This window comes from Chinchilla lanigera, unplaced genomic scaffold (assembly GCF_000276665.1).
Source record: "Chinchilla lanigera isolate Chin_1 unplaced genomic scaffold, ChiLan1.0 scaffold00029, whole genome shotgun sequence".
Taxonomy (NCBI): domain Eukaryota; kingdom Metazoa; phylum Chordata; class Mammalia; order Rodentia; family Chinchillidae; genus Chinchilla; species Chinchilla lanigera.
The window spans coordinates 12,030,630-12,053,767 of record NW_004955430.1 but is presented as its reverse complement, the minus strand read 5'-3'; the positions used below and the strand labels follow the sequence as shown (position 1 = coordinate 12,053,767).

Genomic DNA, 23,138 nt, shown 5'->3' with positions numbered 1-23,138 from the left:
TTTTAAGTTTTGTTGGTAGGTAGTCAAAGCACTAGTATCAAGGCCTCTTCAGGAAGTGTGTACTTCAGGGGTATCCTGTGTGTAGGAGATTTTGGGGTTGTGTCTTTCTCAAGATCCTATCTTCCTAATTAATTGAGAATGGGATGTTGGTTTCTGTTTGGCTCAGTCTCCAGTCTTTACGTGTAGGACTGTGCTGAAGTTATTACCCCAGAGCTTCCCCTTATTGTTATACCAGGGAAAACAACTGATTAAAACAGATACGACATCCTAGCTACAGTAGTACAATTAGCAATAAGCACAGTTTAGAAACTGACAAACTGTGGTAACTATCGACTTTGTACTTTAGACTATAGGAGCACAGTCTATAGTTATATAACAGAACTGCTCATAGATTAGGTGTTTGTATAAAATGTTTTCTCTTGTTAGAGTGGACTTACCCTAGGGTCCCTCCATATGAGCTGGTTGCCATGTCCTGGGCACTTCCCACACTGGCTGTCCATCTGCAATGTAGGAGTACGGGCCAGGCACCAGGGTTTCTCTGGACGGTTCCCTGAAGCTCAGCATGGCTCTTGCAATGGTGGCAGGGGGGTGGGTGAGGTTTTCCCCTCCCAAGTGGTTCACCAAGCCTCCCAATGCTCACTGTGGTCCCTGCAATGTTTGGGGAGGTGTTGGGAAGAGCTTCTCTCCTCTCTCCTCTTGAGCAGCTCACCAAGGTTCCCATGGCTCACCCAGCCTTACTGTGGCTCCACTTAAGCATGCTGTATGATCTAGTAAGTGGTCTATTGTGGAGAACGTCCCCTGTGCAGCTGAGAAGGTTTATTCTGATGTTGTGGGTAGACCATTCTGTAGACATCTACTAAGTGCACTTGTTCAAAAGTTTTGGTCAGTTCTGATTTTTCATTTTTTTGTGTGTGTTAGTGTGTATATGTAGTTGATCTATTTGTAAAAATGGAGTACTGATGTCCCCCATTACAGTTGTATAAATGCTTATTTAACTTTTCATGTCTGTTAATATTTGTTTTATATAGTTTGGTGTACTGTTATTTGGTCTATTTATGAGTGTTATGTCTACTTCTTGGATTATTCCCTTAAGAAGGATGTAGTGAACTTTTTATCTCTTAATTAGTCTTGGCTTGAAATATACTTTGTCTGAAAATAGAGTAACTACCACTGCTTTCTTTCAGGGTCTAATTGTATGGAGTATTATTTTCTATCCTTTGACTTTCAATTTATGAATTTCTTTTTGAATTAAATGTGTTTCTTGTATGCAGTACATTGTTGGATCTTGCTTCTTGATACATTCTGCCAGTCTGTTTTGATTGGTGTATTGAGACTATTTACATTTATGGTTATAATTGATGGGAACTGACTATCCTTGTCATGTTATTTTCTTCTTGTTAGCTCCTTTTCCCCCATGTTTAATTACTTGCCTTATCAGGTGGACTCAGTCTGTTGAGGTTCATGGACCTGTATCCCTCCTTAGCTCTTTCCAGAATGTCCTTCAGAAAATTTTGGAGTGGAATTCCATCACATGTTATTTGTCATGAAAGTATCTTATTTTCCATTAGTAATGAAAGATAGTTTTGTGGGTGTCTCAGTTACTTTTTCTCATTGTTGGGACAAAATAGTCAACTCTGAAAATTAAGGAAGGAAAGGCTTATTTAGCTTAGTTTGTGGAGGTTTCAGTCCATACCTGGCTGGCTCCAAGGCAGAGTTGTATATGGCACAGGACAACCATTCATGAAGGTAGGGAACAGGAAAATCAGCAAGAGCAAAAGGGGATGAGCAGCAGCCAGGAAGCCTCTTTCCTGACCTTATATTGTATGCTGGCTACCACCCTGCTACACCTAGTGCAGGGTGGGTGTAGCACTCACACCCATAATCCCAATGAACCATGAGTATAGCACTCACACTCATATCTCATTAGAGCATGAGTATATCAAAAACTCTAGAAGCCCACCTAGTGACTGCATGAGGCTTTAGGGAGGCATCTAGACATAAACCATAATGGTGGGGTACATCAATCTGAGTTGGATGTTTTCTTTTATAGCTTGAAATACTTCAACATCTCTTTGAGGGTCTATGTTCAGGATTCTGCTGTGCTTCTGATAGTCTTTCATTTATAAGTGATTTCTCTTCACAGCTTTTAATATTTGTTATGGTTTTTGTCTGTGTGTCCCCCCAAAGCCTCCTGCGGCCCTGGGGCAGGCTATTAGAGTTTGAATATGGGTGTGAGAGCTACACCCGTCCGGGAGTGGATAGTTTGCCTATGTAAGGGAGAGGAAGAAGTGCTTGGGGCACTCCTCCCACATTCCGCCCTGGTGTGTGTGCCCTGGTGTGTGCTGGTGGCCTTGCTGTGCTGTCGCCCTGAGATGCAGCCCTCTGCCATGTGCCACTCTGCCTTATAATCATGCCTAGTACGGATTGAAACCTCCACAAACGGTAAGCGAAATAAACCTTTCCTTCCTTAATTTTGGTCATCAGATATTTTGTCCCAGCAACGAGAGAAAAGTAACCAAGACAATATTGTTTTACTGTTCAATTTGTGGGATATTGACTACTATATGCCTTGGTATAGTTTTTTTTTTTTTAAAAATCATGGCTAATTGTAGTTCTATATACATCGCATCTGTATGTCAAATTTTTTTTTTTTTTCCAGTACCAGGAACTGAACTCAGGACCTTGTGCTTGCCAGGCAAGTGTTGTGCCGCTGAGCTAAATCCCCAGCCATATGTCAAATTCTTTTTACCTTGCTTGGGATGTTTTCTCCCATTACTTCTGTGAACAGGTTTTTATGCCATTTGTGTTATCTCCTGCTTCTTCATTGACTCCAATTAATCTTATGTTTCTCTTCTGTGCATCATCTAGCAGCTGTAGGAGTGATTTGTTTTGGTCCTTTGATTTTTATAAAAGTCTGTTTTCATGATTGCTAACCATAATATCTGGCTATCTGATACTCTGTCCTCACAATGACTCATTCTGCTTTGTGTACTTTCAATGGAATTTTTAATCTCGTGGATATGTTTGAATCTGTTTCACTGATTCCATTTCTTTCCTATATTGGACATTCATAGTTTCTATCATTTTGCTAAGCTCCATTTTCTTTTTCCTTTTTTTTTTAGAAAATCTGCATCTGCTCTAGTCATTAACCATATCTTTAACTATGGTCATCATCTCTGTAGTTACCTGAAAGATTATTTCTGATTTGATTTTTTATACAGCCTCATTTATCTGCTTTGTTACTTCTGGGGTTATCCCTTCAGACTCTAGGTGGAGGGCTTTTGAATTGTTTCACCTCATTTTCTGCTGGGTTTGCCTTTGGTGAGCTGGACATCTGGGTTTGAATCTTAAGTGTCTTCTCATTTTCTTTTTTCTTTCTGGGTTGATGATTGTACATTTCTTATGGTGAGTAGCTTTACTGCTAGTGCTTAAAACCCTTAGAAAATGACTAGAGAGGTCTTCCAGGTGTAGACCTAGAGAGGTCTTCCTGGTTTTGGGTTTTGAGTCTATTGGAAGAACCTATTTTTCGCTTTATTGGGGATGAGAGGTTGCTGCCTACTTGCCCCATCTCTGTATCTTTGACACTGGCCTAGAGCATTAATTATGACCCCTAGGCAATCTCAGTCGTGGTATAGTAGGAAGAACAACTGATTACAATTACGTCACCTTGCTGAAAGTATAATCAGATGTAACAATAGCATCAAACATAGCCTAGAAAATGCCAAACTATAGTAACTATTTGCACCTTTAGCAGTATGAACTAGATTTGTGGTTATATTAAAAAAATCTAAAATTAGAAAAATATATACATTAAAAAGCCCTCAATATGGTGGTTTTACCATCAGGGGAAAAGTTCAAAGAGGATAGAGGGAAAAATAGAGGAATAGAAGCAGAGGAAGAGATTAGAAACAAAGCTGGAGGACAAAGGAAGATAACACAAACTTTGTGAAACTGGTGAAGAAGACTTGAGGGAATGCGAGAAATAAAAACAGAACAGATCACAGCAGGTGCGGTGGTGCATGTCTGTAATCCTAGCACTTGGGAGGCTGAGGCAGGAGGATAGTTGTGAGTTCGAGACCAGCCTGGGCTACAAAGTGAGCTCAAGGCCAGCCTGAACTGCATAGGGAGACCCTGTCTCAAAGAGACAAAAGAAAAACAAATATCAGAGCAGAACAGAAAGACCAGAAATCATCTTCACATTCACATAAAATAAAAAACAATCTAGAATAAACAAAACAAACACAAGAAAGAAAAAAAAAGGAAATAAGAAACATAAAATGTCTACTTCAAGGCATGCCTGTGCTGTTACTGGTAGACAAAATGGGCAGAGTTCATTCTGAGCTGATTAATCCCAGTCAGCCAGCTGTAGCTTTATGGTGGGGTAACGAATAATCCCAGGAAGCCTGCATCTTAGTTCCACTGAAGTTCAGGTTGGGTTCTGGCTGTGAGGCTGGAACCTGATTTGGTCAGCCTGTAACACTCCGTGTACCTCATGCTGGCTTGAACTCAGTGGCCTCAACCTGAGCCTGGGCGTCACTAGATGGAGCTGGCTGGCAACTGTTCTGAGGTCAGCTGGCCTCTGTTCAAGGTGGCCATCAGCCAGTCACTCTGCTTGGGGTTGTCTGATCCAGAATAATTCACCAGCCAATGCAGTCTGCTGCATCCACTCCTCTGTTCTACTGGTGGGAGGAGGCCTCTGAGTTTGCCATTAGTTACCCTGCATTTGCAGGTTCCAGCTGTCCATCTCGTGCAGTGAATCCAGATGCAGGGAGAATGTGCTGTCTGCCACCCCCTTCTTCACTGAAGTCTCTTTGCTCTTCTGTGAGCTTTAATTCTTGCTTCAGATGCTTTGTGGGTCCTGGGGACCCACTTTCCTCCTCCTCATCCTCATGTTACTATATTCCATCATCTTGACATGAAATCTCAGAGGCTCTTTCTCTGCTTCTCACCACTCTGCCATCAGCCTGTATTTTTATTTATTTATTTATTTTTTATTTTAAAGAGTAAAAGAAGGTAACATGGTAATAGGGGGGCTTACCAAATTATAGACAAAGTGGTAGGAAATTATCAATAGTTGTTGTTTTACATATTGTTATCTATAAGATCGTTTCTCAGGAAAACAAATAGACAAATAATAGTGAGTTACAGACAGAAGTGGTAGGTTATTATCAATGGTTGATGCACTATACTTTGGTATCTTCAAAGTGCTTTTTAAAGAAAATAAAGAGAGCTATACATGAGTGACCAATTGAATATTCATTGACTATTCTCAATGTTTGTTGTAGGAAACACATAGTAATAAACATACATCCATTTACAAAATAGCATAGGAAGAATACAAACATTACAGAGTTATGGACAGATTAGTAGGAAAATATCAATGGCTGCTGTAATACATGGTGGTATCTTCTTTTTTTTAGTTTTTTTTTTTATTTTAAAGAGTAAAAGAAGGATAACAATAATGGGGGGGCTTACCAAATTACAGACAAAGTGGTAGGAAATTATCAGTGGTTATTGTTTTACATATTATCTACAAGATAGTTTCTTAGGAAAACAGACAAATAATAGTGAGTTACAGACAAAAGAGGTAGGAGATTATCAATAGTTGTTGTACTATACTTTGGTATCTTCAAAATGGCTTCTAAAGAAAATAGAGCTATACATGAGTGACCTATTGAATAATCATTAACTATTCTCAATAGTTGTTGTCATGGTGGTATCTTCAAAGTGGTTTCTCAGGAAGACAGAGATACGCAAGAAAGATCTAACAAGTAGTTACAGCCTAATGGTTGTGAAAAATAGCATATTACCTCCTCACCAGTGACGCCTTTCACTGAGGTGTGACAGCTGGAAGGCCAGGATTGAAAAGAAGGACCGAGACACTTGCACCTGTGCAGCCTGTATTTTTAAGCTGGATGTTTATTCCATTTATACTTAATGATTTTTGGTATAGTTAAATATACATTTATCATCTTGGAGTTTTCTTTTTCTTTTTTTTTTTTCTGGTACCGGGAATTGAACTCACGACCTTGTGCTTGCCAGGCAGGCACTGTGCCACTGAGCTAAATCCCCAGCCCCATCTTGCAGTTTTCTAATGTTCCCCATTTTTGATCCTTTTTCTTTACTATTTTTTTTTTTTTTTTTTTTGTGGTACTAGGGTGTTGTGCCACCAAGCTACAACTCCAGTGCTTTTTATTTTTAAATTTTGTTGCTAGAGACAGGTCTTGCTACACAGTGCAGGTTGGCCTTGCAGTCCAAATCATCCTCCCTCAGCCTCTGAAGTGCTGGGATTACATGCATGTACCACCATGCCTGGCTGACCTTTTCTTGTTATGTTGTTCTGCCCTTAATCATATCCAGTGTATTTTGCATTTCAGACATTACAGTTTTCCTCTCTAGATGATAATTTTGAAAATTTTCCATTTCCCAGGTTAAAAATTTGAACATATGGAGTGCAACTGTTACCCTTGTCAACTTGCCTAGTTTCAGACACTTTGAAAGGTGCCTAAATTATAAGAACACCGTCATTCAACAGGCTTTTCAGCTGGAATCTACTGGGAGGAAGTAGTTCATTTGTGTGACCTTGGGGACTTACCTGGCAGGGTTCCTTCCTCTTTGTCTCTTCCTCTGTTGTCTGCTTTCCAGGTGCCATGAGTTGGGCAGCTTTCCTCTGCCTTGGAGCCACGTGACCATGAGCTGCAGCCTTTTTTTTTGTCTCTTTGAGACAGTGTCTCACTGTGCAGTTCAGGCTGGGCTTGAGCTCACTTTGTAGCCCCTGCTGGCCTCGAACTCACAACGATCCTCCTGCCTTAGCCTCCCGAGTGCTGGGATTACAGGCGTGCGCCACCATGCCCGGCTTTTTTTTTTTTTCCTTCTTTTTGAGACAGTGTCTTGCAGCCTCTCATAAACTGTGGTTATCAGGTATTTTGTCTCAATAAGAGGAAATCTAATCTAGTACAGTATCCTTTGGAATTCAGTCATTAATGATTACCTTTATGACTTCAAATTTCTGTATTTTCTTGCCATCTCATTAATGTACATGATGTAACAGTTTATTAGCCAGATATTTACTTGTACTTAGCAGGATGGTTAATCCAAGACCCAGATTGTTCCATTAACTGCTCTTAAATAGTTGAATATTTTGGTGTATCTGCTATTGAACTATTTAAATTGAATTTTATTTTTTTTGAGACAGGGTCTGCTGTGTGTGTAGTTTAGGCTGGCCTTAAATTCACTATGTAGTAGCCCAGGTTGACTTCAAACTCATGGTAATTCTGCATGCTGGGATTACAGGCATGTACCACCATGCCCAGTTGTGTGTATGTGTATGTGTGTGTGTTTAATTTTGGTACCAGGAATTCAACTCAGGACCTCACACTTGCCAGGCAGGCACTATGCCACTGAGCTAGATCCCTGGCCCTGTATATTCTTAATAATTACTTTTTTTAAAAGAGCAGAATATATTTGTTTAGGGAAAGAAAGCTTCTGTCCAGGAGAGGGACAGAAGGGGCCCGAGGGGTTGCCCAGGAACCTGTCTTTTTTAGGGGCTCTTATTGAGCAAAACCATGAAGTGAGGCGGGCCCAAGGTGGCAAACATGGGAACTCGCTAGATGGGACAAAACTATGGTCAACCAATAAGATTACAAGCAAATCACGTAGCAAGCGGGCATGAGTACAGAACAGAGGCTTTTCCTGTAGCGGGTTGTGTTAGTGACTCTTCCTGGCTTTTTCCAAGTGACTGCTACCTATTTAGGATATCGATCCCTCATGTCCGCCCCTAGGGAGGTCTGCGGGTGCATTTATTTCATCTTTTGTCTTGCGGTCTGGCCCACAGAGAAGTGCCTGTCTCTCCATTTGCAAGGTCTCCATCCCATCTTCTGCACTGGCTCATCCGGAGGCCTAGCCCTGTCTGACTGCCTGTAGTATTTCTACCCAACTCAGCTGCCTGTAATATTCCCCCTCTGAAGAAGGAACCCGTACTGCCGTGAGGGAATCATGAGCAATGACTTCTTCAGGTTGAGGGGGGTCATAATTGTTGACTGGCAGTGACAGATACTCTGCAGAGGACCTATCCAAAGGCCTGTGATATTTTTATCTTGGGCAGGCCTTAAGTCTGTGCATTCCATTTTGGCTCTAGGGGATAGGTAGGCCATGCGCACGCGCAGAAAAATATTAAATGGCTCTTTTTCAATGTGCAAGGGTCAAACACCTTCCCATGTTTAATTATGCACTCTAAAAGGAGTAGGCAACTTCGACTGTGAACATCCCATGTCTCCATCCAGTGATCTTGGTGGAAGACCTCCTAACGATATAGGGGAAAGAAACTCCCAACCTGAAAGGTATGTGACGAGTTCGTGTTTTCTAAAACTGAAGAACGAATTTTTGGAACCACAGAGGTTAAGAGCAGAATATTTTTATTGAGAGAAAGCAAGCTCCTGTTCAAGAGACAGACAAAAGGCGGCGCAAGTGGGATGCCCCAATAATTACTTTTGACAAGGCTCTATAAACCAGTTATTTCCCAGTGCCCTACCTTTCCCTTCATGAGCTCACACTAGATTGAGACAAGGCACAACTTTACCCACTACCTCTCAGGCCTCTTTTCTCTTAATCAAGTACCTTTTTTTTCCTGTTGGGGATTGAACCCAAGGCCTTGCGTATGCTGAGGCAAGTCCTGCACTACTGAGCTACCACCTAGCTCCTAAGTGACTGGTTTTACTCCTTATGAAGACTTTAGTCTTCATAAACTGTGAAATTAATCGTTTTTAATACATATGGAAGCACCTCAAGGCATGAAATAAGATCACATAACTATGATAGTGAATAAGCCAGGACTTGTTGATCTAATTTACTTATTTTTTCTTGTCTTTTTTGAGACAGGGTCTTGCTATGCAGTTCAGGCTGACCTTGAGCTCACTTTGTAGGCCAGGCTGGTCTCGAACTTGCAACAATCCTCCTGCCTCAGCCTCCCGAGTGCTGGGATTACAGGCGTGTACCACCACGCCCGGCTTGTTGATCTAACTTAAAATCATACTTCAAGTGACCACCAGTTTTCTGCACTTTTAGGGTATATTCTTTACTATTTGGGTTTTTCTTTCACCAAGTTTTCATAGATCTCATTTATTTTTATTTTCTTGTGAAGATATGATTGTTTCTATAAACATGTAAAGTTTTATAATTCCTGTTTTATCAGTTCGTTTAGAACTGTCTAGCCCTATTCTTTTCTCCTAAAGCCTAATCCAATCCCAGAGTCTCATGTTATGCAAGGAAGAAACCTTTCTCCCTTCCTTGCTCTTTCCCTTCTTCCTCCCTCCTTTGGGACTGAACCCAGGGAGGGCTTGGCGTATGCTAAGCACATGCTCTACTACTGAGTTACAAACCAGCCTAAAAATCTTTTTTCTTTTCCTTTTGGATTTTTGAAACAGGGATTCACCATGTAGTTCAGACTAGCCTTAAACTTTCTACTGTGTAGCCCAGGCTGGACTTGAACTGAGGCAATCCTCCTGCCTCAGCCCCGAGCGCTGGGATTACAGGCATGTATCACCCACTTGGCTTAAAAACCACATTTTTAACACTGAACTTCTTACACCTTCCCAGTAGTTACATATATACAAATGTGATTCTGAGAACATACTCAACAAATATCTCATAAATAATTGAAACCCGTGGGTAAAATGTTGCCAGCTTTAGGACCACAGCAAAGAACAATGTGCAGATTATTTCACGATCATCTATCTTGCAAAACGTCTGGTGAAAACTAGTTCTGCATTAGCAAGGCTCTCACGCTGATCACCAGTAGGTGTCACAAAGCCGCCTTGCTGAAATCAGAGCCTTAATGGAAAGAATGGACAGTTCCTACTCCCCTTTACACGAACTCATTTACGCTCCTTTGCAATTGCTCACTCTCCTTTCCCCAGTATTTCCTCTGTTCCCAAGTTACTACTACCTACTTCCTATGCTTAAGAATGTCCTTGAAATTTTATCTCTATGTCTGAAATGAAAACACTGATCATTTCCTGGTTTTTTTGTTTGTTTGTTTTCTTTTACTGGCCTCTCCTTTCCTGCCTTCCCCTTCCTGGAATAGGAAGTAACTTTACCTTTCAGTACTGGGGCTTGAATCCAGGACCTTCCCACTGAGATGCATCCCCAGCTCTTATTTTCAGACAACGTCTTAAAAAGAAAAACCAAAAAAATCAAACTCACTGGGCATGGTGGCATATGCTTGTTATCCTAGCACTTGGGAGGCTGAGGCAGGAGGATCATCTTGAGTTCAAGACCAAGCTGGGCTACACAGAGAGTTCAAGGTCAGCCAAACTACATAGCAATACCTTGTCTCAAAGAACAAAACAGACAGGGTCTTGGTAAGTTTATAACTTACCCAGGTTGGGTTTGAACTTGTGATCTTCCTGCCTCAGTCTTGTGTTAGGATTACAGTTGTGCGCCACAACGCTCAACTATTCCCCATCCAACTTCTGCATGTTTCATTAGTTTCATTGTACTGACCCTCTACCTCTTGGGATACAAACATTAGCTGAGAAACACTAGTTCCCCGCCTCCTCCATGCACCGTTCACACAGACAGATATGAACTAATCAGCAGGCAGTCTCTCCCTTTTTAACAGGATGAATAAATCGTCAATTAAGTAACATCCTTAAAGCCTAACAGTAAGCCAGTGGTAGATCTAGGACCACAACCAAGGACTAATGGCCCAAAGTTCTACTGTGCTGAACCTAAGGGACATTCACAAGGAGTAAAATTAGCCCAAATGGCATTTCTTCTTCTCTAGCAAGGGGCAGGTGGGAGCAGGCAAAGTGCACATGGCTAAATTTAACAGGCAGAGGGAACTGAAATCAGAACACTTGTCTACCACCCTTTAAGTTTGTACTGGAATTAAATTCTTTCCCCTTTCTTTCCTTTTTCAATTAATTTGAGACAAGGTCTTGCTGTGTGGCACAGGCTGGCCTTGAACTCACTACGTATCCCGGGCTGGGCTCACTCTTGCTGCGATCCGCCTGCCTCCGCCTCATGAGCGCTGGGATTACAAGAGTGTACCACCATACCCGGCTTATATAGCGTATTAAGTCACTAACAAGGGTACAGTGTCTTTTCACTGACTGGGCTTTGGCTTGCCAGAGGCCAACAAGTATTTTCTAACTAAAAAAGGTACTGCAGGTCATGGTGGAAGCTGAGGCAGGAGGATTGAAAATTTGAAGGCAGCCCGTAACTGGCAAGATCTTGTCTCAAAATAGGAAACAGAAGGCTGTGGATGTACCTAGCACGTGCAAGGCTCTGGCTTTAGTCCCCACACCAACACCCACCCACCCCTGTGCCTTCCTAATGTTGAGTTTAAACAGCTATGCTCAATGCCATTCGACGTCCCCTTGCTCCTAATTAGCAATTCGCAACTCAGCAAAAGTCAAGAATTTTAATGATTTACCTTCTGCTGAACGTAAGCCGAATGATCAGTAAAGACAAGTTAACACAAAATATTAGTAACCAAACCAGAAGCGAGGGCCTGCAGTTTTCAAAACTACCATCTACATAGCTCTCAGGTTCCTGAAACATTTTTTATATACATCACCTTTTGGTCCCAATCCTGCAGCTCAGATAATTAGCATTATGTACATGAGTCATACCTGTCTATACCTGACCTTCATGCTCATCAAGCTGGGCTTTCTGTCCAACCGTACCAACTGTGTGGAGCTTAGCTGTTTTCAGGGCTGGGGCTCTGCCCCACATCGGGGGTGAACCCACGGCACACGTGCTGCAGCCAGCTTTTGTCTCCCTCAGCCTCCTAAACCTAATTTCTTTACCTAAAAAACTGAAGGTTTAAATTTAAACCCTGTAAGCAATAAAATTCTGATCCCAGGTACAACACTGTAAGACCAGAATACTCAAACTAAATTTGGCACGGTAATCTGGGAATCTGAATTCTCAGAGATGTAATATCCAGCATCACCAGCCACATTTTAGGTGACTTTAAATCATACATGGTTCTGTACCAAGAAGTACTGTCTGATCTGTAACACAACTATGTACTTACAGACTAGAAAATCTCTCCACTAAAAAAAGTTGTGACTTTTTAATGAATGAATGAAAGTTTAGTAACATCAACATTCTTTAAATCTCTTCATAGTATGTTTTAGACTTATCATAGGTTCATTTGAATTATGAACAAAGTACCATCAGCTTTTAAATTTTTAAGTTTTCAGCCAAAAAGTTTAACGTAATATTGGTTGCTTATTTTATATATACATTTTCCCACCACACTCATTTTTTACTGGTATTCAGAATGGCATGCTAATTTTTTCACTGCTCATGAATTAAATATATTTTGTAACCTTTACCAGTTATAGAATGGTCAAATTCTATTTTTTTTAAAAAACCAAAATGTGTGTTTGTCATTGAAAAAGTATTTATTAAAATATTTAAGAATTTGCTGTATGGAATATACACTGAGTATAAAAAAGTTCAACTCAACTCTCCAAAATATTCTGAAGCTCCCTCAGAAACTTGATTTAGGAAGTATTTCTCACTATCTGTGATTTTAGTTATTTTAATACTAAATAGTCTTTTAAACAGTACAAATACTTGACAATGAAAGATACATTGCTTTGAAATCTAAGTTACTATAAATCATTCAGTATATATTTAAGAAGTATTTTTACACGGCCTGTTTAGCATTGAAACAGGAAACTTAACTGCATACTTTGATACACATGGTTATTAAATCTCTCAGGATAAATTCTGTCTTTTCAAAAACTAACCTTTCAGGTAACGTGCAAGCAGTCTTATGCAGAAATGGAAAAGGATTTTGTCTCACCAAAGAACACACCACAGAGAACACCAGTGAAAGAAGAAGAGTCCTTCAGAGTGGAGCACTAATTACTTCGACTGAACCGTATGGGCTCTTGGAAGGGCAAACAAAGACGACACGAGGCCTTGGATTTCATGGAGATCTCAAGCTGAAAAAATTTATTATCCCAGCACCTGAAACTATTTCTGTCCCTATTGATGACTTATGTCAATTCCTTATCTTAGCTACTAATGGACTCTGGGAAGTTCTGGATAAAGAGGAAGTCATAGCACTGACAATAACCCTGTTTCAGATATACAAGGAAACATGTGCTCCCATCATACAGAACAAGTCACAATGCATGAAGCCTCTGTATCTTTCAATCAGTGATACAGGCATTCCTGAATCAGAAAGTAATATTCATGTATTGTTTCAATATAACCCTGAATCTAATGAATATGTGTCAACTACAAATTTAAAGACAAAACTGTCTGATTTAAAATATTCTGAACACTTTAAGTCTAAAAATGTGGAAACATTTCCACCACAAATGACTAATCATGAAGCTTGCAGGGAGGAAGAGACTGCCAGCCCACCCAGTGCAGACAATGCACAAACAAGCGAAGAAGACTCGCCAGACACGAGGAATTTCTTTGAAGGTGCAGCTGAGTATATCAGCCGTGAGCTTGTAAATGCTGCTCTGGAGGCCGGTTCCAGAGACAATATTACAGTGATGGTAATATTTCTCAATGGAAGTGAGTATCAGTTGCTGATGTAAAAAATTAAGTTCCAGTTATTCAGAGAACCAAAATATATTGCTACAAAGACAGTTCTTCAGTAAAACAAGTATTAGGATGATACATCAACACCATGGGAAATAATTTTTCAGACCACAGTAAAGAAAATATAAAGGCAGACTTTAGGCTATGTATGTTCACTGTTTTATGCCAAAAAAGAGAGAAAAACTAGTATTTGCTTTTTTACCACTTTATTCCAACCTGAGCACCTCAATATAAAACTAAACACTGGTGAACTGTTTTCCTTGCTAATTCTGAATTACCGTAAAATGTACAAGAGGTCTGCTAAGAGTTCGACACTTAAATAGATTAAATCATCTGACGCATGGTAGATTTCATATAATGAAAATACCTAGAAATTAGTGCAATATACGGAACTTATCAAAATAAAGTGGACTTTGAAAAACAAGGCTGCAAGATAAATGTTACTAACATTGTAATATTTATGTTACAAATTACAGACACATTTCTTATTATGGTTCTGGCCATGTAGGAACTGAAGCCCCTTCTTTGCAAAGGGTGAGAGGAAGAATTAGCTGTTTTAGTAACTGTACACTTTGTATACTTTTAAGCAACTCTTAAATATTACAGAAAACAATAAACATATATGGAGGTTACAATGCAGTACCCTATTTACAGTACAGCTGAAGATAAAATTTAAAACAAGTTTGAATGTACATAATTGTTAGTGCACTGACTGTACTACGTCCAAGGGGACAGAAGCCTCTTCCCTGCCCCAAACAAGACCTATGTAACGGCCTGCAGTGATTGGAAAAAAAAAATCAGATACCTGGTTTGCTTCTTTTTTTGAAGAGCTCACATGAAGGGAACATTATTCATTAAAATTCATTTCTCAGTTTTCATATTGCTAACAAGGTGGGGATACATTTGACTTCTTTACCCCATTCAGAAAAATAGTAAGATGGGCTATAACTTAGATGCTATTAATACTCCTTTTCTTCCTGGAAATATGGGACTGTTTTCTTGTGGTTAACTTAATAAAATGTGGAATGTACGCCTTAGATAACAGAAGAAAGGTTGCATGAATACTGTAGCTAAGCATAAATATATTTATATCTTTCTAAAATGTTTTTCAGAAAGGCCAAATTAGTAATTTCTAATTTTTTTGCACGTGACTACTGTCCCAGTTTGGAGAAACTGGATGGTTAACTGTGGCTCCACACAGTCATTTGTCTTTATTTCTGATGATGAGAAATGATTACCGCCAACTTTCCAGTGAAACAATTACACACAGATCTCATTTTCCCTTTCTATTGCTGAAACATTAGTCAGAGGGACACATGCATATTATTAAAAATCAAGTTCAAAACACTTAAAATAATTTTGTATTAGAAATCTGACTCTATCATAAGTCTCTTGGGTTTTGGGAGTCATACTGGGCTGGTTAAATGCTCCAATTCCACTGTTATTAACATTTAGGAAGCAGAAGATTCCAGCTCAAACTGGAGATTTAGTTACTACAACACTGATTTCTGGTTGGTTGTGTAGGTTCAGTGAGGTCTACTCCTCTTCCTCTAGCAGAATTTGCTCCTGGATTCTGTGGTTCATTCTTTGGCAACTTTTTAGCTGAGGGATACAAAAATAAACAGAATTAGAACATTCTTATTAAAATTTCCTTCATCTGCTTATTTATAGTATTTCTTTCCAGCAAGATTAACCCCACAGTTTCACACAGCCTTGTGTTCACTGTTCAAGTGTTTACTGAGTATCTATCAAATGCCAGAGAACACTGGGTGCTCTCCGATGGGAAGTTAATTTCTGGATGTTTCTCAGAAGGGGTAGATGGAGACCAGCTGTAGACACATAACTGAAACTGAAACTTGACAAGAGCTGTACGTAATTCTTTTTCATCTTCCTCTACCGTAGTGAAGGTTGAGTGTTGTACCACTGGGCCACATCCCTGAAACAGGGTCTGTCTCTCAAAGATGCCTGGGTAGGCCTAGAATTTGTGATTCTCCAGCCTCAGCCTCCCATGTAGTTGGGATGACAGGCACCATACTGTCTATATAATTCTTTGTACAGATTCACGTAATACCAGAAAATTTATGCTTTAATAATCATTAATATTCCTATTAAAGAAAATCTGCCAGGTACAGCTTTGTAACCTCAGCTATTGTGTGAGACAGGAAAACACATCTGTGTTCAAGAATAGGAGTTTAAGAACAGTTTGGCTCTGGGCAGAGAAGTATACTTCTGCAATCCTAACACTTGCGAGGGCTGAGGCAGGAGGATGCCACTCATGAGGCTAGCCTCAGCTACACAGCAAGTTCAATGCTGGCCTGGACTACATAGAAAGGTATGTCTCAAAATGAACTAAAAAAGTAGCAACTTTCTCTGGACTGCCAGAAACACTTTGAGACAGGGTTTTGCTCTGTAATTCAAGCTGGCTTCGAAATTGTATCCTCCCTGCCTCAGCCACCCAAGTGCTGGGATTACAGGCATGTGCCACCATGCCTGGCCAGAAACACCTTTCAGAACCAACCAGGATATAAACAAATACCACCCTAACCACCACCCCAAAAAGCATGTCCTCTACTGTGCAACTTAAGTTATGAAACGGAATTATGAAACAGCACATCTCTTTTTTTTCCTTGCTAGCTTCCACCACCTTTCATCTTTAAGCATCTACATTTTCCTCCTGTGGCCTGTTCTACCAGTAGCTGTGCCTAATATCAATGGTACTGATCCTAATGAGTCTATTTCCAAAACTTGTTCCAAATATTATTTGAGCGAGATGTGCATGGATTGTCCAATGTTAACAAAGCCCTGTCAACTAGCATAGCTTTACTTCTGCTGAATTCTATACAGCTAATGGCTATGCTCTGGGGTATGTTTCTACTAAGTAGAATTCTACCTGCTGGATAGATATAATTCACTTTAATGCCTAAAATTCCTGAGGTACAGATTCACTTTCTGAGGGAAACGAGTAGTAACATTAAATATGTCTAAGGGTGAGGACCTAAGGGACAACACTGGTTCATCATCTTGGGGCTACAGTGCCACGGTAAGACTGTAACTTTATTATGGCCTTGACTCAGGTTACTCAGAGGCTGAGTGTGCTCTACTTCAAACTCTGAATGTTAGCTCCGCTGGAATGGTGGTGCACATTTGCAATCCCAGCCCTCTAAGAGGCTGAGGACAGAAGGACCTCCATGTCTGAAGCCAGCCTATGGAAAATGGCAACTTAGTGAGACCACACCTCAAAATAAAAAAATAATAAAGGGATGCTGCAAAATAAAACAACACTGGATGCTTAGTTGCATTCTGGATCTTTTACTCTGTACTGGTCCTACATATTCCACACCAGTACTTACTGTCTTCGTATAACCCTATAGGGCAGGCTGGGCAATGGATCCGCGGTCAGGAAGGCCACTGAAGTTTGGGAACGAGGCCTTCACTGGACCACTTTTAATACAAACGGCCCTGGAGATGATCGCATAAATTTCTAGTCAAGTCTATTTAAAAGTAATGCCCTACAGTTGATAAATATGGACACCAGAGAAACAGAATACAGCATTATAAATTGTATTATAATAATGAGTTAGGTTTTGCAATGAGCAAACGATTCCTCTGTCAGCATAGCTCTCTAAAGGATTCTGTGTAATTACATCTGACATATTAGGAGGCTGAAAGAAATAAACTTTGTAGTCTTTGAACTGATTAAAGCTGCTGAGCATACCACTGTTATCATACTATTAATCTTATGAAGACCAAAATCCCATTTCTATACTTGGGAATTCTTTCAAAAAGGAAAATATTCAAATTCCAAGGAGAAAAATAACAAGTCCATTTGGAGTCTAATTTCTAATGACAAATGACCTTATCAACATACCTGATAAATAAAAGATAAAAATTAAGGACAGTCTGGTAAGAAGTTCTTTAGTTTTTATTTTTTATGGTGCCAAGGATCACATGCAGGTTAGGAAAGTACCATGGAGCTAGTGAAGTCTGAATTCCCTAAGGAAGTTTTAAAGCTCAGGCTGATCTGTGGGACCTACTGTCTCCTTGGTTCTTGTTATTTTAGATGTGATTCTGAGTGTAATCTATCCCATTTGTAAAAGAAATACACTATGACACAAACTTCCACAACCGTACTGTATCTCTCTGGCATGTGCACTACCATGCCTGCATTTGCTGGGTTTTCTTTAGTCTCCGATTTGGTTATTATTTGGTTAATTTGTCCCAATTTGCTGGGAGTGGTGCTGTATACCCATAACCCTAGCAACCGGGAGGCTGAGGGAGGACTGCTGTGAGTTTGAGGCCAGCTTGGGCTATATAGTGAGATCCTGCCTTCAAAAACCAAAGTTTTTGTCCAAATTTAACAAGTACATTTTGGTGTGTGTGTTGGACCTGCATGGTGTATACCCAGTTAAGAATCCCCCTGCTACATAATAAAACAGGAGATGAAAAGAGTGCCAGGTCCAAAAAAACTGTGCAAGTGGTAAGCTGTGACAGCCAGGGAAATAGACCTTATACTTTAAAGGCACACTGCACACTTGAAAACCACTGGAAAAAGGTAAGGGCCAATCAACAGAAATACGTTTATTTTTGCCATGTAGAGTGTTTTTTACCACAACTTCATTACCTATAATCAGAAACTGAAACAGCAATTATCATGTTAGAAGTACCTCAAAAGCAAAGATAAAAGCATCACACACAGCAAATGTGACCTGAGGGAAAGCCCGGGTGGGTTTTGCTTTCCTTTCCCATGTGTCTCAGCGCTTTGAAATCTCTCCCAAGCGTTTACATTAAAGTAATTTGCTCGTCTGGGGACGTAGCTCAGCGGCAGAGCACTGGCCTAGTGCATGAATGGACCCTTGCTTTAATCCCCAGCAGTACAAAAAACAAATACATTTTAAAACCTAAAATAATTTGTTAACCTGTATATTTATATTGCTGCACTCTTCTGAGTTTTATCTATAAGATGACTTTAAAAAACTTGACAAACAAAAGTACTGCTCTGCTAAGAACAAAGGACAAACCAAATAATTAATTAATGAAATAAGAAATCACATTAAATACTCTTTAGTAGCTGGGCTTGGTGGTGCATGCCTGGTAATCCCAGTACTCAGGAGGCTGAGGCAGGAAGACTACTGTGAGTATGAGACCAGCATGAGACCTTATCTCCAAACAAAACAAAGCAAAGCAAAACAAAACAAAAAACAAAATAAAACATTCCTTTAGTAAATATGGCTTTGAGTTTATCTTCCTGTTATAGTTTTCTCCCTTGGTTCCAATTAACTATAATCAAGAAAGGAGTGAAAATATTATATGAAAAATTCCAAAAATAATTCCTAAACTTCATATGATATGCTGTTCTGAGTTGTAAGATAAACTCTTGCACCATCCAGCTGTCTGCTCTACGACATTCATTATCCCTGTGTCTAGTGTTGTTACTTGCCCATAAGTTACTTGTAGTCATTTTACTCACCAGAATGACTTTCATGGTATCTTAGTATTTACATTCAAGTAACTTACTTTACTAATAATGGCTATAGAATGCAAGAGCACTGATGGTGGTTAATTTGGATATGCCAAAGATAAGCCATAAAGTGTTTCCTTCAAGTGAAAAGGTAAAAAAGTACTTGATTTAAGAAAAAAAATCTATCAGACCACGGTGGCACATATCTGTAATACCACCATTCTGGGAGGCTGAGGCAGGAAGACTGCCCTGCCTGTGCAATTCAGTGACAATGCAACCCTGTCTCAAAAAAGTAAAAAGGACTAGGCATGGTGTAGCACACCTGTAATCCCACCACTCGGGAGACAGACTGAAGCAGGAGGACTGCCTCTGTTTGGAGGCCATCCTAAACTACATAGTGAGATCCTATCTCAAACAGATCAGTTAGCCAAGTGTAGTAGTGCATGTCTGTAATCGCAGCATAAAGGAGTCTGGTACAGCAGGAATAACAGGTTGGAGGTCAGCTTGAGCTACATAATGAGTTTTGTCTCAAAAAAACCAACCAACCAACTGAACAACAAAAATCAAAACCTAAGAAAGGGTGAGGATATAGCACAGTGCACAGGCCCCAAGTTCATCACCCAATCTGATCATCTATAGTAAAAAATCAAATCTTCAGTGCTGAGGATGTACCTCAGTGGCAAAGTATTCGTCTAAGATGCTTGGGACCCTGAGTTGTATCCCCAGTACAGCAGCCCAAATAACTGAAACTGTGAAGAAAAGGAGCAATCTGCTAGTTTTGCTGCTGCCCCTCAAACTACAAATGCCATGGCTGCAGTGTGTGTTAAGTGTGTAGTTAAAATGTAACAGGTCATTTGTTTCTCAACCAGGGAACCAAAAAAGAAAAAAAGGGGACAAAAAAAAAAGAAGTTTCTGCCACTCACCCAGGGTCTTGGAATATATTCCCACAAATCAGGGATACATAAAAGTAAATAATAACAGGAAGAAACCATGTATTTACCCAAACTTTTCAGTGAAATCTTTGGAAAATATATCTGCTTAACCATTAGTTCAAAGTCCAGGCATAACTCAGCTGGAAGGAACATGCCTAAATTTATAGTATTACACGACTGACAAGTAATACTCTTTCATAACTTAACAAAGCAGTGTTTGACAGGTGGAATCTAGAAAAGTAGTTAATTTTTTAAAAATCAAGAATTTTTTAAGACAGGCAAATCCAAGTATGCTCCATCTTTGTCATTTGAAAAGAATATTAATCTTACCTATTGCCATGAATATTTCATTTACATTCATTGATGTTTTAGCTGATGTTTCCATGAATAATAAACTGTTGTCGTCTGCATAGGACTGCGCTTCCTGTTCAGAGAGAAAAAAATTAGACATACCCTTGGACATACACTATACCTGTCTTGCTACAGAAAAGAAGGAGGCTTCCTTACCACCTACCATTTTTAACTTGATTACTTAAACCCAACAACTGTGTATAAACTAACATAAGCAGCAGCACTCGGCTGGTAATTTTTACTGTGGAAAAGTTTCTTTTTTGCCTTAGCTTCCTATCCTGCCTTGGCTGATCTGGTCTAACATTAAATACACTATGGAATAAGTTTGAGGGAAGAGGGATTATCCTAGTCTAAATATAAAGTGCTCTTTGATCACAATGGCAATTATTTATGCCTACATCATGAAGACAGAAAGGAATGTCTAACTGGCCTCAACCACTGAATGACACTCGTGTTTAATTTTGAATACATCATGAATCATTCCTTTGAAAATTACATTATTGCCCCACGTTTGTCACCTTCACAGTTTACATATATCACGGACTTTGATCCTCACAGGTGTTCTGGGAAGCAACCACTCATCTGTCCAATTTGACAAAGAAACGACTTTGAACTAAGGTTGCTTTGAACTGTTACATGGCAGGGCCACTTTTGACTGTAAGTGTTCTTTCTACCGCTCTAGTAACAGGGAGGTAATTAGGAATGGACAACGGATGTTACTAAAACTCCTATGGTTGTCACAGGAATGAAATGAAACTGCATTTGTAATGTACTAGCTTAATACCTAGTGATTCAAGAAATAGCTGCCTTTTCTCAGTGCATGTGTTGTACGACCACCAAAGAAAGGCAATTAGCCCATCACATAATGACCACAACCAGACTTTTTGAGGAAAAAGTGCTAAAGAATAAGAGAATAGAAGCAGTTTTAAAAGGTCCAATTAAGAGAATATTCATTCATTCTCCCTCCCTCCTCCTGTGCGTGGTCGAGTGTATGTTTACTGGATAATGAACCCAGGAACTCAGGGCAGCCAAGAACCCTACCAGTGACCTATACCTACTGCCCCCCTCTTTTTAAAAGAGACAGGGTCTCTATGTATCCCAGGCTGGCCTCAAATTCCTTCCTCAGCCTAAGTGCTGGGTTATAGGTGTGTGCCACGATTCCTGGCTCATTTCTGTCTCATTCTTTGGGGAGAAGGTTGAGACAGGATCCCACTATGTAGTTCAGACTGACCCTGAACTCACCATGTAGCCTAGAACTTATAGCAATCCTCTTGCCTCAGCCTCTGGAGTGCTGGGGTTATAGCTGTGCACCAACATTCCTGGCCCCTGGCTCATTTTTACTTTTTTTTTTTTCTCCCGGTACCAGAAATCGAACTCATACCTTGCGCTTGCCAGGCAGGTGCTGTGCCGCTGAGCTAAATCCCCAGCCCCCCTGGCTCATTTTCAAATGATTAGTGCATGTATTTTGCAGCAGGGAACATTCTCAGTTAGATATTAACAGATAAAAGGTAGATTTTCTAAGCTGGGACTGGTGGGTGACACACGCCTATGATCCCAGCACTCTGGAGGCTGAGGCAAGAGGATTAATGAGAGAGGAATTTTAAGGCCAGCCTAAACCACACAAGGGAGACTCTCCCTCCCTGTCTCTGGCTCACACAGAGTATGGACTTTCTGAACTTTTATTTCTGAATGGCCTTTCTAATGTTAAGCATGAGCACGCATGTTTCTGTAAACACAGGTGTGTGCAAGTGCGTCGATTCACAGTAACACTGAGGGATGAGCAGAGATGGGACATGAAAGACGAAAGTGGGTGTGTATAGGGATGAAGCTGGAGGCACTTTTTGCCTTCTGTATTTCTGCACTGTTTGCAAACAATTCTTTTGTAATTGTTTAGGTCAAGCAAATCACTGAGTGATTTGCATACTATAATAACGTAAGAACGTTGTTTAAAGGTCTAGTAGGAGAAATTTTTTTTTCTTTTGAGGTACCACCGTTCAAACCCAGGGGTTATGTAATATGCTAGGCAAATGCTCTACCACTGACCATATATGCCCAGACCTATCAGGAGAAATATTTTATTGTACACAGCACTCTATTTTATAAAGAGTATTAAGCACTCTATATCTGTGTATTTAATAAAGAGTATTAAGCAGTCTGTGTTTGTTTTATGGACATTTGTATTAAAATCTGTATTTTCTATTATTTGTGTGGCTTTTATTTACAAAAAACAAGGCTTCAAGCAGAAAATTCAACATACCTGGAAATCTACAGCTCTTTTATTTGCTAGATCAGCCTTGTTTCCTGATAAAGCTATTACAATGTTAGGACTTGCTTGCTTCTGGAGTTCTTTAACCCAGTTTTTTGCTCTTGCAAAAGATTCCTGTTAAACAGAAGAACAGATATTTGGCATAAGTTCAAAAAGGGTTAGAAAGCATCTGTATGAGATTAGTCTTTGAAAGACTTAAGATGACTGGAGGAAATAGCAATTGTATTATTTTGAAACACTTTCATCTAATATTTTCACTTACAAAAGCTTCGGTAGAAAGGTTATGATTGGCTATAAAAAGCAGTTTCATGAAATAATTTTCCTTGTAAAAACTTTAATTTAATAAAAAAAAATTATGTTCAAACTAGTTTCAAGGTAAGAGGCACTTATACTTACCTCATTCGTGATATCATACACAACTATGGCTGCCTGTGCTCCTCTGTAGTACATTGGTGCTAGGCTGTGGTATCTTTCTTGACCAGCTGTATCCCATATTTCAAATTTGACTGTTGTGTCATCAAGGCACACAGTCTGGGTTAGAAAGGCAGCTGAAAAA

At 39.9% G+C, this 23,138-nt stretch overlaps 2 protein-coding genes across 3 annotated transcripts in view; one reads left to right on the top strand and one right to left on the bottom strand.

Moving 5' to 3' along the window:
* Window positions 1-14,377, top strand: part of Pp2d1 (protein phosphatase 2C-like domain containing 1) — a 31,050-nt gene extending 16,673 nt beyond the window's left edge. The window contains exon 4 of the mRNA XM_005387461.2: window positions 12,772-14,377. Within this exon, the coding sequence (XP_005387518.1) occupies window positions 12,772-13,571 (800 nt within the window). The 3' untranslated portion in view covers window positions 13,572-14,377. The remainder of the gene's footprint in view (window positions 1-12,771) is intronic.
* Rab5a (RAB5A, member RAS oncogene family) overlaps window positions 13,765-23,138 on the bottom strand; it is a 48,456-nt gene continuing 39,082 nt past the window's right edge. For both annotated transcript variants that reach the window (XM_013515692.1, XM_005387462.2), the window contains exons 3-6: window positions 22,979-23,130; window positions 22,574-22,696; window positions 20,296-20,389; window positions 13,765-15,177 (exon numbers count right to left, since the gene is read on the bottom strand). In XM_013515692.1, coding sequence (XP_013371146.1) covers window positions 15,062-15,177; window positions 20,296-20,389; window positions 22,574-22,696; window positions 22,979-23,130 — 485 coding nt within the window. In that variant the 3' untranslated portion in view covers window positions 13,765-15,061. The remainder of the gene's footprint in view (window positions 15,178-20,295; window positions 20,390-22,573; window positions 22,697-22,978; window positions 23,131-23,138) is intronic.